General features: G+C 40.5%; 1 protein-coding gene and 1 long non-coding RNA gene across 18 annotated transcripts in view; one reads left to right on the top strand and one right to left on the bottom strand.

The window, feature by feature from the left end:
* The window catches only part of FBXW11 (F-box and WD repeat domain containing 11), a 121,617-nt gene extending 107,187 nt beyond the window's left edge, over positions 1–14,430 (bottom strand). For 3 of the 17 annotated variants that reach the window (XM_082726105.1, XM_082726115.1, XM_082726114.1), the window contains exon 1: positions 14,038–14,243. In XM_082726105.1, coding sequence (XP_082582231.1) covers positions 14,038–14,082 — 45 coding nt within the window. In that variant the 5' untranslated portion in view covers positions 14,083–14,243. Of the gene's footprint in view, positions 1–5,018; positions 5,181–14,037 lie in introns of all 17 variants that reach the window. The other 14 variants (XM_082726107.1, XM_082726106.1, XM_082726118.1 and 11 more) reach the window with 11 other exon arrangements.
* A 59-nt stretch (positions 14,431–14,489) lies between these two features.
* Positions 14,490–15,065, top strand: part of LOC309862354 — a 75,100-nt gene continuing 74,524 nt past the window's right edge. The window contains exon 1 of the long non-coding RNA XR_014310479.1: positions 14,490–14,694. This is a non-coding gene — a long non-coding RNA (uncharacterized lncRNA). The remainder of the gene's footprint in view (positions 14,695–15,065) is intronic.

Here is a 15,065-nt window from a genome sequence, read left to right as displayed (position 1 = left end):
GTAATAGCAAAAGACTGGCCATAACCTGTACATGTATCAGTCCAGACTGGTTTAACAAATTACAGCACCTACAATAAATCAGCATGCATCTTTTAAATTATCTCTTCAAAAAATATGGGTGCTCTTTGGGAACTGATATGAAACATAAGCATGTCGTGTTTTACACTAAAAAAAATTCAAGGTGCAGAAGAATATACATGAAAGACATATACATGAAAGCTACACAAAAATATGGTTGAATAGCTGGAGTCAGAGAGAATAGGAGACCTGCCGACTTTTTTTTTTAGTCTACTCCCTTTTGTACTTTATGAATTTTGTAGCATACACATATACAATGTATCCTAAAAACCTTTTTGTTAAGTACTGATTTACTGTAGCTATAATGAACTCCTCATATCTCCATGCTTTCATTACCAAAACCCAGGCATTACAGATCACCTGGGAATTAGGGCCTGAAGTCAGTGTGTAAGGTAAAAATAGCCTACAGTAAACATCTGCCTTACAAATCCCTTAAATACACGCCACACTAGACTGACACACCATCTCAGTAATTCCAACACAGCTAATATTCACTCCATTTGAACAGTTCACTGTTTCTTCAACTGACTAGTATACAAAACAGCTGGCTTGTCCTTTGGCCTCATGTTGTAATATTAAAAATGTCTTTAAAATACTATAATCACACTTATCTCAGCTAGATGAGCAGCAGTCAAGAATTGAGACAGGCTGAGAAAAAAGCAAATTTTCGTTTCTCATGTCACACTTGATCCACAGCCTTCACTGTTCAGGTTATTTTTCCCTTGCTTTGGTCATGAGATGTATGGAAGTTAATTTCCTTAAATGTCCATAAGACACATAGTGACAATGTGGAGTTTTAAAAAACACATTTCAAAAATTGTACCTCCATTAATTAAACAAACCATTATAGTAAAAAAAAAAAAAAAAGAAAAGAAAATCATAACCCAAACATAATGGGCTAATTTGCAGACTGGGAACATACTGTAATGGACTATCCAGATTCAGATGAAAAGGAGAGAGGTAACACTGCTTGATCACTATCACATATGATCTAAGGTCATGTGAACTTACAGTCCATGTCTTTATGTTAGCATTCCCATACACTGATACATAGATTCCTCAATCTATACTCAGAGAAATCTTAATAATCTACTGAGTAAAGTGAGTTACCAGTGGAGCAAAATAAAAGTTCTCAAATCTTTCTCTCTCCCCCTGCTTTCTCTGATGCTCATATTCCTACTAGATACTTCTCAAAGAGGATTCACGATACACAATGCAAATTCATTATAAATTAAATTCATTCTTTTACCCTCTACCTCTCCCATGCCCTGTATGCCCTTCTTCTAATATTCCTCATCTTGGAAAAGATAGTAAACATCCATCTTGGTGCCCAAGGCAAAAATCTAAAATTCATACTATAGTCCATCCATCACCTACTCCAATAATTAATCCTCAAGTTCTGTAGATCCTACCACCTACATCTTTTCTTAAGTCCAATCCACCTTCATCACGCCCACCATCAATGCTTTGGTTTGCCTTCCTCATTGCTCACTTGAACTAACTGGTCTCCCTGCCTTCAGTCTCTCTAATCCACTTTGCACACACCTGAAAAGTTAACTTCCTAAAATAGAAATTTGGCTATGTTACTCTTTCTTCCTTCATAACAGAAGAACAAGAGTGAGTCACAAAGTAATGATATAGCAAACTAAAAACAAGCTCATTCAATAACATGATAAAATCCAAAGAGAATGTACCACCGAGTTTATTTTTTATGAGTTTGTTCTTATTCTACCCCACACTACATAACCAAATTAAATAAGCCAATACAACTGTTTTGGTCTATAGACTACATGGAAGCAAAAAAAATCTGACTGTCTGCCTTCTTAGAGTCAAAAATGAATACAAAATGAATCACAGTGTGATAAAGGCATTTATTTCCTTCAGTTTTCTGAAGGGAAATGAAGGGTTTCCCAGACCTATGAAGTCAAGAATGCATTCAAGCTGAAATGTACTAACTTGTCTAAAAGTGAATGCCTTAATCTGAAAAGGTTTGGGGAAGTTAAAAGCAAAGAGAGAAGGATGCCTAGGTGGCTCAATCGGTTAAGCATCTGCCTTCGGCTCAGGTCATGGTCCCAGGGTCCTGGGAATGAGTTCTGCATCCAGCTCCTTGCTCAGCGAGGAGCCTGCTTCTCCCTCTGCCTGTTGCTCCTCCTGTCTGTGCTCTCTCTCTCTCTGACAAATAAATAAATCTTTAAAAGGGAGGGAAGGGGCAAGGAAAGAAGTTGAAGGAAGAGGTTCAGCCATAGGGAAAAACCACCCACCCTACTATAAGCTGAATGAGGTTGTCTCAGTCTCAGTCCAGCAAATATCTCACTTTTCTGGTTGAGTCCATGCTAACTATACAATCTGACCTGAGAGGTCAAGTCTATACACATAAGAACAGTATTTCAGGCATTTGGCTTGAGTCTTCAGGTCCCTCTAACTCGGTTTCTTACTGAAAACTTAAACTGGTATATTAATTAGAACTAGTAACCAAATCTACCTATCAAAAAGGTTTATATTAATCATACCAACATGCACATACCATTATAAACTAGTAGACTGGAATTCTGGAATTTACTTATCAGTCTTACACAGCTGGTTAATACTGGCCATACCTGGGACAAGGCGTTGCTTTGAACATGCTGACCAAATCAGATTTCTTGGGGTTTAAAACCAATGAACAGACCCAGGATGAAGGTAAATTCTAAAACTGCACATGTGGCTATTTAAATTAAATAAAATTTAAAATTCAGGTCCTCAGTTACAGAGCCATATTTCAAAACAGCCACATGTGACTAGTGGCTACCATACTGAAGAGCAGAGATACTAAACATTTTCATTACCATAGAAGTTCTACTGGACAGTAATGTTCTGGAAGATAGCCTCCAACAAACCCTACTGTGAATCCATCTTGGGTAACAGTCTGATAGTCTTGAATGACTAACACGGAACTGAGATCTAGACTGTTTTCTACCAAAGGTCAGAAGTAGATACTCGACACAACTGTTTCCTTTTCCTTTGCAGTGATTTCAGTTTTAGCCCTCAGGATTTCCACCCCTCTTCTTTTTTTTTTTTTTTTCCTAAAGATTTTATTTATTTATTTGACAGAGAGAGATCAGAAGTAGGCAGAGAGGCAGGCAGAGAGAGAGAGGAAGGGAAACAGGCTCCCCCCCAGGCGGAGAGCCCAATGTGGGGCCCCATCTCAGCACCCTGGGATCATGACCTAAGCCGAAGGCAGAGGCTTTAACCCACTGAGCCACCCAGGCACCCCTCCACCCCTCTTCTTATCACTGGATGACACTTGATACTAGAGACAATACAGCACAGACTTTAGAAGCACACTCTCTGAAGCCAGATTGCCTGGATTCATACCTATCTTTGTCTCTCCCTAGACATGAGACCTTGGACATGTTATTTAATTACTCTATCATTCAGTTTCCTCATCAGTAAATATATAATGGTACCTTGAGTTACTACAAATATTAAAAGTTTATATATATGAAGTGCTTATAATTGTGCTCCACACAGAGTAGGTTTATGATAAAGACTTTTTTTTTAAGATTAAAGGAAATGGATAATCTGGAGAATATATTAAATACCAAAAAGGGATGCCTGGGTGGCTCAGCTGGTTAAGCCACTGCCTTCAGCTCAGGTCATGATCCCAGGGTCCTGGGATAGAGTCCTGGCTTGGGCTCCTCGCTCAGCAGGGAGCCTGCTTCTCTCTCTGCCTCTTGCCTGCCACTCTGCCTGCCTCTCTCTCTATCTCTATTTCTGACAAATAAATAAATAAATAAACTCTTTTTAAAAAATAAATAAATACATACACACATACCCCCCAAAAAGTCATGTTTTCAAGAGAGCTGCCTTCCAATGTAAGGCAGCTTTGTTACTCGCAAGGCTAACAAAGCACAGGTCAAAAGAAGTCCACATAATAAGCTACTGAGCTATTTAAATAACCAATAAAAACTAAGGAGGCACTGAGAAGATACAGGTTCAAGTTCACTAGAGCATATGATATTTCCCTGTATACACCATGTTTTGACATTTAAATGCACTGTCTCTCTTATACTCCCTAAGTTACCTTTATGTTCACTTGATATACTGACTGAAGATCTTGTAATTTCTTCACCAAGCAGAAAGACCACAAGATATAAAAATACCATGCCAAACAATGATCTATCATGTGTTTTCCAAGTGGAAACCCTTTATGGAAAACCACACCTTGCTCTTGCAGATGGGCAATTTGAAAATCCAGAAGATGAAGTTCAAACTTCAGCAAACGCAGTCACATGGAAAGAGCCAGAACTTTGGAAACATAAAGACTCAAGCCTAAAGCGTGGCTTTGCCATTTACTAGCTGTATGACCCAGAGCAACTTGCACTTACTTAATGCTTATGAGCTTCATTTCACTAACTATAAAATATAAGGTTATAGCATGTGCCAAATGAGGAAGAAATATATGTGAAGAGCCTCTAACAGTGCCTGGCACTTACTAATGTTCAATAAACAGTTGCTACAGTTAATAAATCCTCCTGAGGACTCCCAAGAGTCCCAAGAATAAAACACCACTACTTTATACGGTAACTACAATAACTATTTTGATCTGGTATTAGGTATAAACCATGAGATAATACCTTAAAATTATCACCTGTTTTCCATATTTTACAAGCTATGCCCCAAACAAACTTCCCTTGTTTACTGTACCCCCTGTCTGACTATAACTATAAACCATTTGGGCCTACAATAAAAATAACTGCACTTCTTACACTAAAACAAAGTGTCTACTAGAAATTCTTCCAGACACCATCACTAATCCATCCCAAACATGAACACTATATCTAAATATCTAACATTTCTTCCTTTCTCTATCAATGGAAAAAAGTGAAGAAATTCGTTTTTTAAGTTTCTTTCAGTGCGTTGAGTTTCACATAACAAAACAATACAGGGTAATTGCTTACCTGGACAATATTTTGTACTTCAGATCCACCAATCCAGAATGAATGGGGGTATTCCCTTTCAGACTAGTCTGAGAAAAGACAGCAGTCAAGCAGCTTCCAAGATTCTTTCCGTTTACTGTATCCAGCTTTCTTCAATAAAATCCCAAACATGCACTTCGGTAACTGTTGAAAGACAGAAAGCAATCCATACACCCACCATGGCACCAGCGGCAAAGGACAGCCACCAAGAAATGGAAGGAAGGGTCAATGGAGTGGTGGATCTGAGGCACAGAAAAAAAGTTACAACCCCTGAGTCAGCTATTCGGGATAAAAGTTCTGCAGCAGCATTCCTCACCTCTGTGCTGACAGAAGGATAAGAAATTCTACATGGCAAAGAAGGAAACATCCCTAGTATTAATTTTTACTCATGATAAATATGTAATTCCAAATGAGAGCAGCTAAACACTTACTCTACTACCCACATAAATTGGCTCAGACCATTCGGCTACAATGAACTTCCTTCTCCATTTTCTAAGACAGCTCCACCACCATGACAAAAAATTTGGCACCCAAAATTAATGATATGAGAGGGCTCAAATATATCCCAATAAAGACATTTAGGCATCTAGCAAGACATCTTTTGGTTTGCTACCTTTAAGACATCAAATCTACACACTACCCAAATCTTCAACCCTCAACTGAAATATAGGATGTTTTAGAACACATGGCATATTTTAAGAGTGAACTTCTGATTCAGTAAAGGCCAATCCCCCACAACTGGCTGGTCATTGGGCTAAACTAAGGAAAATTATAAAAAAACACAATTTACTAAATGACACCTTTAAATACCTAAGCCCAGTCCACACATTGTATCAACATTCTTTTACTACCATACCAACTCTTCCATTAGGCTGCAAATATATAAACAAAATATAAGGGAGACAGAAAAAAATCACTCAACGGGATAACAAAGATAAAAACTTCAAAAAGCAATCAAAAGACTGTTAACTTACTTGGACATAAATTTCCTGCCTCCTCAATTGCCACCTTGCCAAAATGTTCCTACAGTAATTATAATACCTACCTTTATTTAAAGACTACTAATAGGCCAGGCCTTTTACACTCATTATTCATATTTAATTCTCAAAAAAATGAGAAGAAATAACTTGCCCCAAATCCCACATCTACTGAGTGGTAGAGACCATGCCCTTTCCAACAAGCCCTGTGGCCTGCCAAGTCTAAGGACCAGAAAGGCCACGACTCCTGGGTTAGAAGAAACCGAGCTTCACCATCAAAGGTCCTGAGTTAATTAACATCAAAATGAAGAAGTAAAATATACCAAAGAGTAAATATTTCAGCCTAGCCGAACTAAAATACAACTGAACCAGTTAAACCATCCTGAAAGAGATAACTCTCCATATCTCAGCACTTAAAAAAGCATTTCTTAACAAAGGGTCCCAATATTAATGATAAAACACATTATAATCTTGTCCAAATAGGGCTTTGGTGTTTAGCATCAAAGACTGCGTATGCAACAAAGAATATCAAATCCAGCTGAAATGGAGGAATTTTAAAATTCCAAGATCTGTCAATGAAAAGTCCACAGGCAGTAACTAAAGATGTTTCGATGTATCACACTGTAGGCAAAGCAACGGGAGTGACTGAAATACCAGCTTATTATTAGCCTCACCACAACGATCATATGGAAGTATCCTAATACCCACAACTTAAAAGAGTTCACATAAGTAAAATCTCAAGCAAAGAATGAGTGGCTCAAGCTTCTCCCTTTAAGCGATATCACCCTGAAGCCCAAAAATAAACTGAAAACCCAGTTTTGATAAAAGCAACTAGTGAGCTATGGGCTAGCAGCTAAATCCTAAAAGAATGTGCTCCACTTTTCAAAGTATAACTTACTGCCATAACCAAAATGCTGAGCAATTATGGCAAAACACAACCACAATCTGACTAATGGACTCATTTCTGAACCTCTTGAATCACCAAGCCTTTTCTTGTATTACTGTGTTAATTCTCTTCTCTTCCCTTCAAATATTTACTGAATGCCTAACTGGTGGCAGGCCTTCTGCTGCTAGAGCTACAAAGCTTAACAGAAGCCAGACCAGGAGTGTAATGACTGACTTCTTCCTGTCCTCTGCCCCTTTCTCTTTGAGTCTCCCAAGTGATCATTTCACAGAACCAAAATATATTTTATTATTAGTTCCCGAAACTAGTTAAACATTCTCAATTTAATTCTTAAAAAAATAAAAATTAAAAATGACTTAAGTTCCTTTTTCTTAATAGTAGAGCTCCAACGTAATTTTTTTCCTGCGGCTCTGAAGCAAGCTATTAGAACTGTTTCCTATATTCATTATAATTATTAGATTTACCCATCTCTGCACTCAAAGACTTTTTTTTTCATTTTATGTGTTAATATCCCATTGTTTCTACTTCACAGTTTTCCACTCTGTGAAGGTCTTTTTTGTTGACTAACTGTGAGAAGGAATTTCCTAAAAATGCTTCCTGCTGACATCACAGAACCCTGCAATCTTTAAATTTTGTTAAAACAAAATTAAGATCCAGGTTAGAGATACCCTACTGGACTGTCAGGTCTTCCTGGTTTGTCTCTCATTTGCCTACAAAGACAAACTTCCTGTTAGGCAATTGTGATCAGCAGAAACTTAACTGAGGCTAACAAGCACATTCTTGACCGACAGGTTTTTTCCCCCTTTGTCAACTAATTCAATGAACAACAATACAACCCCGGAGGAAATCTTGTATAATACCCACTGCTTATTCTGTTAAAGGTCAAAATCATCAGCTTTGCTAAAACAAGAATAAAAACTGGAAAATCCTAATTTCCTCATCAAAATTAAACCGAACAAACATAAATCACAATGCTCAATTGTAATACAAACTAATCACCAGCCCCCTTCTACCTTCTACTGAACAGGACTGGGTGGATTCTCTCTGTAAGTAGAGTACCCGTCTAATTACGTCTAACTGGCAATACTTAGTAATTGTAACACCACTTCCACTTCCCGAATTTCCAAGATAATACTTATTCTGTATGATTACATCATTTCCCCTAAAGACACCTCATTAAACAGACAGCTAAAAGAGATTCAATGTCAGGCCTCTGCAAAGCTTCACAAATAAATATACGAACTACTAAAGGGTAAAAATTAAAACACCATCTGTCTTGACTGTGCTTCACAAAACCCAGTCTCTGTACTTGTGGGGAAGTCAGTATGGCAAGCAGTTACCAGATAAGCGTCTGCAAGGTGTTTTCACATACAACTCTCCCATAATCCTCCCAACAACTTGAAGCAAAATCTACATTTTTCTTATTTTTACCGATAACGAAAGCACAGCACAGAAGGTTAACTTTCTTAAGGTCACACAGCCCGCAGGTGATAGGGCTAAGATACAAACTCGGGTGTTAAGGTCACACAGCCCGCAGGTGATAGGGCTAAGATACAAACTCGGGTGCTTCCCTCTAAGTCCCATACCCTTGCTGCTAAATCATGCTTTTCTAAGGTCACAGATTCCTCAGAACTTACTGGCTCTTGGCAAGTTCACATCCAAAGATATAAAAGGAATTTGGTTTCCTCAGTACTTTGCTATCAACCACTCTCCCGGATGTGTGTAAATCACTCTGCTGTGTTTAAGTCTGTAAATAATGGTTTTTAAATGTCTAGGGATGTCCATATACTACACACCACCCTCCTCATCTGCTTTACCACTCTTTTTCCTCTATTCATCTACACTTTTGTCTTAAAGTTATCAAAAGGAAATCTTAAAAACATTTCACGGCATGAAAAAAATTACCTCATTAATTAAGTCAATGTTTCTACTGCACACCCAAGGACTCAGCATTTCGAAGGATTCAAAAGACAAGAGCCTCTGGAAAGGAAATTTAAACAAGATCACGAGCTTTTATGATACACAGACGGGTATGATAAGTCCCATAAGAGTTAGGAATAGATTATTATGAGAATTAGTAATACAGGGGAGAACTGCCATACAGATAGACAGCAATATAATGCATGTCAACAATCAACAAGAAAAGTCAACTCCACATTTACTGATCACGTACCAAAAGAAGGCACTGTGAGTTTATCATTCTACAAGGGACACAGACAGGAAACTGTACCACGAACCCAGAATATGCTAAGTGCCACAAGATAAATACAAAGTGCCAGAATTCATTCATTTAACAGTGAACATCATGTAGGCAGTGCTATAAAAACAAAATGGCATGTGCCACCATAATGTAAACTGACATCAAAAGAGGTGGCATCTAAACTGTATTTGAAGACAAGACTTTCTCAGTACAGGTGAAGAGAGAATTGCTGAAACTGACCTAAGCCAATGTGGACAGACAGCCGACTATTAAGTCCCTCCAGTAAACATCAGCAGCCTTCAATACATGGACTTGGTCAGTTAGTATCAGTGCTGACAGGAAAAAAAGGGAGTGGGGAGGGGGAGGAGGCATGAGCAAAATCTGAAGAACCCTGGTCTGCCCTTCGGCTGTAATAAAGAGTAAGTGAGGAATGGGGGAAGAAAAGCTGGGGCTCTGGAATTGAAAGTACTAGGAGTTGAAGTGCTTTCTTTCCCTTAAAGTGTAAACACCACAAAGTGGAACCCGGGAACCTCAAAGCGCAAGATTCATAGGCTCAAACAGCACTACTCAGAGGGCTCTACAGCTGACCCTTGAACAACATGAGAGATTAAGAACACTGACAGTCACCTAACAGAAAATCTGCACGTAACTTTTGACTCCCTAAACTTAACTACTAATAGCCTACTGCTGACTGGAAGCCTTATCAATAAGGTAACTAACCAGGTGACTAAACACATTTTGTATTTCATATGTATCATATATTACATTCTCACATAAATTAAGCTAAGGAAAATATTAAGACAATCATAAAGAAGAAAAAAACGTATATTTTAAAAAGTATGTAAAAAATAAGTGGACCCACATAGTTCAAGCCCATGTTGTTCAAGGGTCAAATGGATGTTATGTGCTGATCTGTGAACCTGTATGATAGGCTAGTGATTTCCCTGTGCTAGCTCTCTGTTCTCAGGTTAGGGCAATCAAGAGCCAAGGGTACCAAGTCATGTTCACAGGATCATGTTTCTCCTTGTCAATTCTGAAGGGACACCTAACCTACTCCAAACCAGCAGCAAAAAATGATGTATTTGAGCCACCTCTTGAGGCAGGTAAATGAGTCTATAAATATTTATGTGGTTTATTTCATTCAGATCCTTCTTAAACCTTGTCTATTTAATCTGCATTTGGTAAATCAGCACATGCTTAGGAGTAGATAAGGACAAGTGATGGTGACAAACTAAGATCCAACTTCCTAGAAGAGTCACTAAATCTTACTTACTCCAGTCAGAAAACCAGTGACAAGAAGGGGGTGGTGGGTAGGATCCAAAAAGAAAAAGAAAAATTTCCATGACTTCACTTAGTTTCTTTCATCTCCTTGGCCTTGTGGCCTGCCCATACTTCAACAGCTCATAAACACAGCACTGGTATCTTACCTTCTTAATAAGGTCCAACGTACTTTACCTATATTACTAAATTCAACAAGTAATACAGCCACTTAGAGATAACACAAAAGGAAAATGAGTCACGTAAGGTCATTGAGCAAAGAGAGGAACCAACCAACAGCTAACAATAAACTGCTCATCAATTTGTGTTTGTGGGAGGGGGGTGGGTATGCTCTCACATCCATAGAGGAAGCAGGGCTACCTTTCCTAACCTTGTACATCAGTTTCTGCTATCTTCTAATAGGGAAAACTTACCATCTTTCTCTTTCACTTAACACCTCTGTGAGTGCTTTCTATTAATGAGGGTCTGAACACCAACTCATATTCCTATTTCAAGCATGAATAAACATCATGTGATACATAATGCAATATTCCTTCTTTCAGTGAAATCCACCATAACACACATGGTCTGGTAAACTTTGTGTATTTCCAATTGGATTACTACTTTTTTTACCTCATTAATAATAATGCTCATTCTACCAAAGTCAGAAATTTCAAAAACAGTCCCACAAACTAGGTACAATACTCATTCAATATAAGGCCACGAAAGTCATTTGGCAGTTAAATTATTTACTATGAGCAATTATAAATTCAGTTGTCTCAATGAAGAGTTTGGAGTCTATACTCAAGACTGAACCCTTCCTATGAGGTAGGTCAACTGGAGACGTACTCTTTGTGGACCCAGCCTGAGACAGAGCTACGTAGGAGTCATAAGGGGGGTGGAGGGGCATATTTTGGAGATTTAATTATTAGGCTATCACCAGCTTTATTTCTTAGTAAACTAAAAAAAGTACAAGGGGAAAAAAAGAAAAAGAACCAATCATTGGAAGTGGAAGGATGAAGATTAACAAACTGGAGACACCCAAAAAGCCTGTTTCCTGTCTTTAATGTAGTACCCTCTGGAATATCAAATCAAAGTTATCCTGTTAACCATTAAGTACCAAACTGGTACAGGCAGCACAATCACAAATATTTGAGTATTGAAGCTGACTCCTAAAAATCTAAAAATATTTCATGCTTTAGGCTTTCACCATACCATCAGTTTAACCCGTTCCTCTCTTTCAATTATGTTATTTTGAAACCAATGTAAATAGTATTTTTAACCCAGTTTTGGAAACTAATTAAAATTCAGCAAATAAAAAGAGCCATATGCAATTAGCTTTTAAGGCATTATCTTCTACATCCAATCCTGGATTTACTAAATCAGTTGTTAAATACCTGTGCTATCTACTACACTAAAATAAATGCATATATGGTTATGAAAAGGATTGCCTAAGAGTCTTATCCGGTATACCTTTGAGAGAATATCAAAATCCATATATGAAAAGGTCACTTCAAAACTGATCTCTTTGTTAAATTTTCTGAGAATCCCGGTTTTTAACATCCTTGAAAGGTTGAAATATCTTTTCAGATCATAAAAAAGTAAAATCATGTATACTCAAAACTTTTTTAAAGTTATGAGCATGGGAAACCAATAAATTTAGGCCAGAGCTTTTTTTTTTTTTTTTTTTACTATGCAGTAAACAATAGTAAATGAAGTACACTGTATTTCTTCTAATTCTTTTGAAAAGAAAGACATTTTATTTTTTAAATGAATGGAAATGGAAGGAGCACGGGAACAGCCAATTTCAGGGGCACCAAGTTAGAACTTTTCAATATGAAGTACTCCCCCAGTTGTGAGGACACGTACTGTACATCTATAAGAATTCCAGGAAGAGATTTTTCTCCAAAATAACCCACTACAAAATTTCTAGAACATCAAAACCTTCACTACAATAATAGTTCAATAAATTATACTGAAAAGGAAAAACTACTTAATGATGAAAATCAAATAAAAACTCACACGTGACAATATCCTTTAAAAAGCAAGCACACGTGTGCACACACAAAGCAGAAACGACCAAGGCCTTTTCTTTTCTTTTCTTTTCTTTTCTTTTTTTTTTTTTTCCTAAAGAATACTGGAGAAGTCTAGTTCTGTGAATTATACAAAGGACAGCAAGTATTAAGCTGTCTGTGTGTTTATGCTACTGTACTTCCATTTTTAAAACATGCATCTCAACTCCCCAGATACCATCATCCACAGAAACCATGCAGCTATCCAACAGACTTTCAGTGTCACCATTTATTATTTATAGCATTAAATGGGGGAAGTGGCTCTGATGTCACCAACCCTACCAACTGGAATCACTGACTCAATAAACATTTTCACACTGGAGAAAATCTGACTACGAAAACATTTTGCTGGGTTAAGTAGATTCTTTCACCTTTCCTCTCAATCCAGGGGTAGAGGTTGTTACTGTGTTAGGAGAGATACAAAGAAACTGTCAAGGTTTCCACAGGAAGAAACCCTGGGCATGTCCATTTGCTGAGGTAAAGACTTCCTCCCCCCAACTCTCCAGAGCCCAGTTTGATTTCCCCAATGTTCGAACTGGCAGGTAATAGCTGCCATGTTTCTTTTCTTCCACCAAACCATCCATCAAGCAGCAAATTCTTCTCTTCTAGTAACCACCTTCTTACAGTTCTGTTTCTAAAAACCCCTTCTGGCTTCAAGTCGTAAAACGGAAAGCGGCTGGGGTGTCGGTAAGACCGGGAAGTCTGGCATGGCTACCAATGGTCTGTAATAGAAGAGTGATCGCTTTCCGAGGGGCCTAGGATTCTCTCCCTCTTTTCTTTCCTTCCTCTTTTTTTTTTTTTTTTTTTTTTTAAATACGAAAGAACTGGCGGCAGTGATGAGAAGAAACCTCCCCCCCGCCCAATTTTCCCAAAGCAACGCTGGGAAACATGAAGTTAGGGTTTCCCTTTCCTGGGAGATGGAATCCAGAGTACCTGGGGCCTTGCTATGCAAACATCCCTCACCGCGGAGTAGGAAACCCTTTGTCCGAGAAGCCGGACACCACAGGGGCCCGGGAAATAGGCCCCTTATCCGTCACAGCCTCAAACCCCAGAGCTCCCCACCTCCACCCTAGTAAGGCCTATCCGTGCATCCACACAGCCCTACGTTGGGGAGAGGGTGCTGAGACCCCTACTAGGACGCGGAGACGGAGGCCCTGATCGATCTCCTCCGTACCCCCCTCCCACCACCATCTCACTCGGCCTGAGTGGGGCTTGCAAAGCGGTGCAGGCCTGGGCCGAAGAAATTCAAGGGAAAAAATCCCCTCCTAAGAGAAGGAGAATGAGATGCTAGAGCGAGTGTGAGCTAAGGCCACAGCATAATCGAGCGAGGGTCCTTCAAGAGATGGGCCCGGATATAGGACAGAGGGAGGAAGGAGAACCGAGGAGCATGGAGGGGGCCGGGCCAGGTCCGGCCTGAGATCTCCAGGGATCCCGAGGAACCGCGTCGGCCCCAAGGCCAGAAAAGCGGAGGGCCCCGGTCCGGGCCAAGGCGGTGGGGAAAGGCTGGGGCCGGCCTCGCGCCGGACGTTGAGATGGGCAGGCCCGCCCGGGGCCGGACGGACGGAAGAACGGTCCAGCGGGCCTCACTCACCATGAGCTCGATGGTCTTGTCCTCAATCACCGAGTCGGGCTCCATGGCGGCCCCGGCGGCCCCGCCTCGCTCTCCCCGCGCAGCAGCGAACGGCCCGGGCGGAGGAGGCGACGGCAGAGGCGGTAGAGGCGGAGGCGGCTATCTTAACCACTCTAGCTGCCAGCCCGCCCGGGCCGCCGGCAGCTCCGCCCTCCCCCTCGGCGAACGCAGTACGCAGACCGAGGACTACAGCTCCCAGCAGGCGCCGGGGGCCCCGCAGAGCGTTGTGGGTATGAGAAGTCAACTTCAGGCTAATCTCTCTTGGCAGCCTGAAGCTGAATTCTGAACAAAAGTAGCACTGAACTGTCATGTGGGACGTGCAAACCTAAAGAATTAAGGGCTCCCCCAAAAAAGGGTCTCGGGCTCTCCACGACTACATATCCCAGAAAGCCCTGCGCGCGGGTTCTCCTTCCGGCTAGTTTCTCCTGACTTCCTGGCAGCCCCAGGCGACTGAGACCGGGACGGAAACTCAGAGGTAACTCTTCACTCGTCAGAGATCCTGCGTGTGAGACCGATTTCCGCACATGCGCAGTGGTTGCCTCAGAGCCCAATCTACACCTAGGTAGCGGCACTGTTGGTCCGCCAACGTCTGCGGCTAGGGACAGATGTTCAAGACAGGTGGGTTCTAGATACGTTGGGAGGACTTGGGGCTCAGAAGTGGGAGGGGCCAACAAGCGAGAGAAGCTCCGGCAAGGGAAAGGCTGTGAGAGCTTGGGCACCACGAACTGTGAGGAGCTGAGAGACGAATGGGAACCTGTGTATATTGGATATTGAGCCCCTCGTATTCATTCGTTCAGGAAATACTTGTTTTTTAAACTTCCAGCCTCTGCCAGCCTAAGCACTAGGAATCAGCTCCGAGCATTACAAGGAAGGACTCTGTTATCATAGTGCTTAATTCTAGTGGTGGGAAAACAGAGACTAGCCAAAAGAGTAGGCGCTAAGAAGTACCGCAGCTGGAGACCTGCAGACTCCTAGTGAAGTCTGCCTTC

This window comes from Mustela nivalis, assembly GCF_964662115.1.
Source record: "Mustela nivalis genome assembly, chromosome: 3".
Lineage (NCBI taxonomy): Eukaryota > Metazoa > Chordata > Mammalia > Carnivora > Mustelidae > Mustela > Mustela nivalis.
This window is presented reverse-complemented; position numbering and strand designations above follow the sequence as displayed.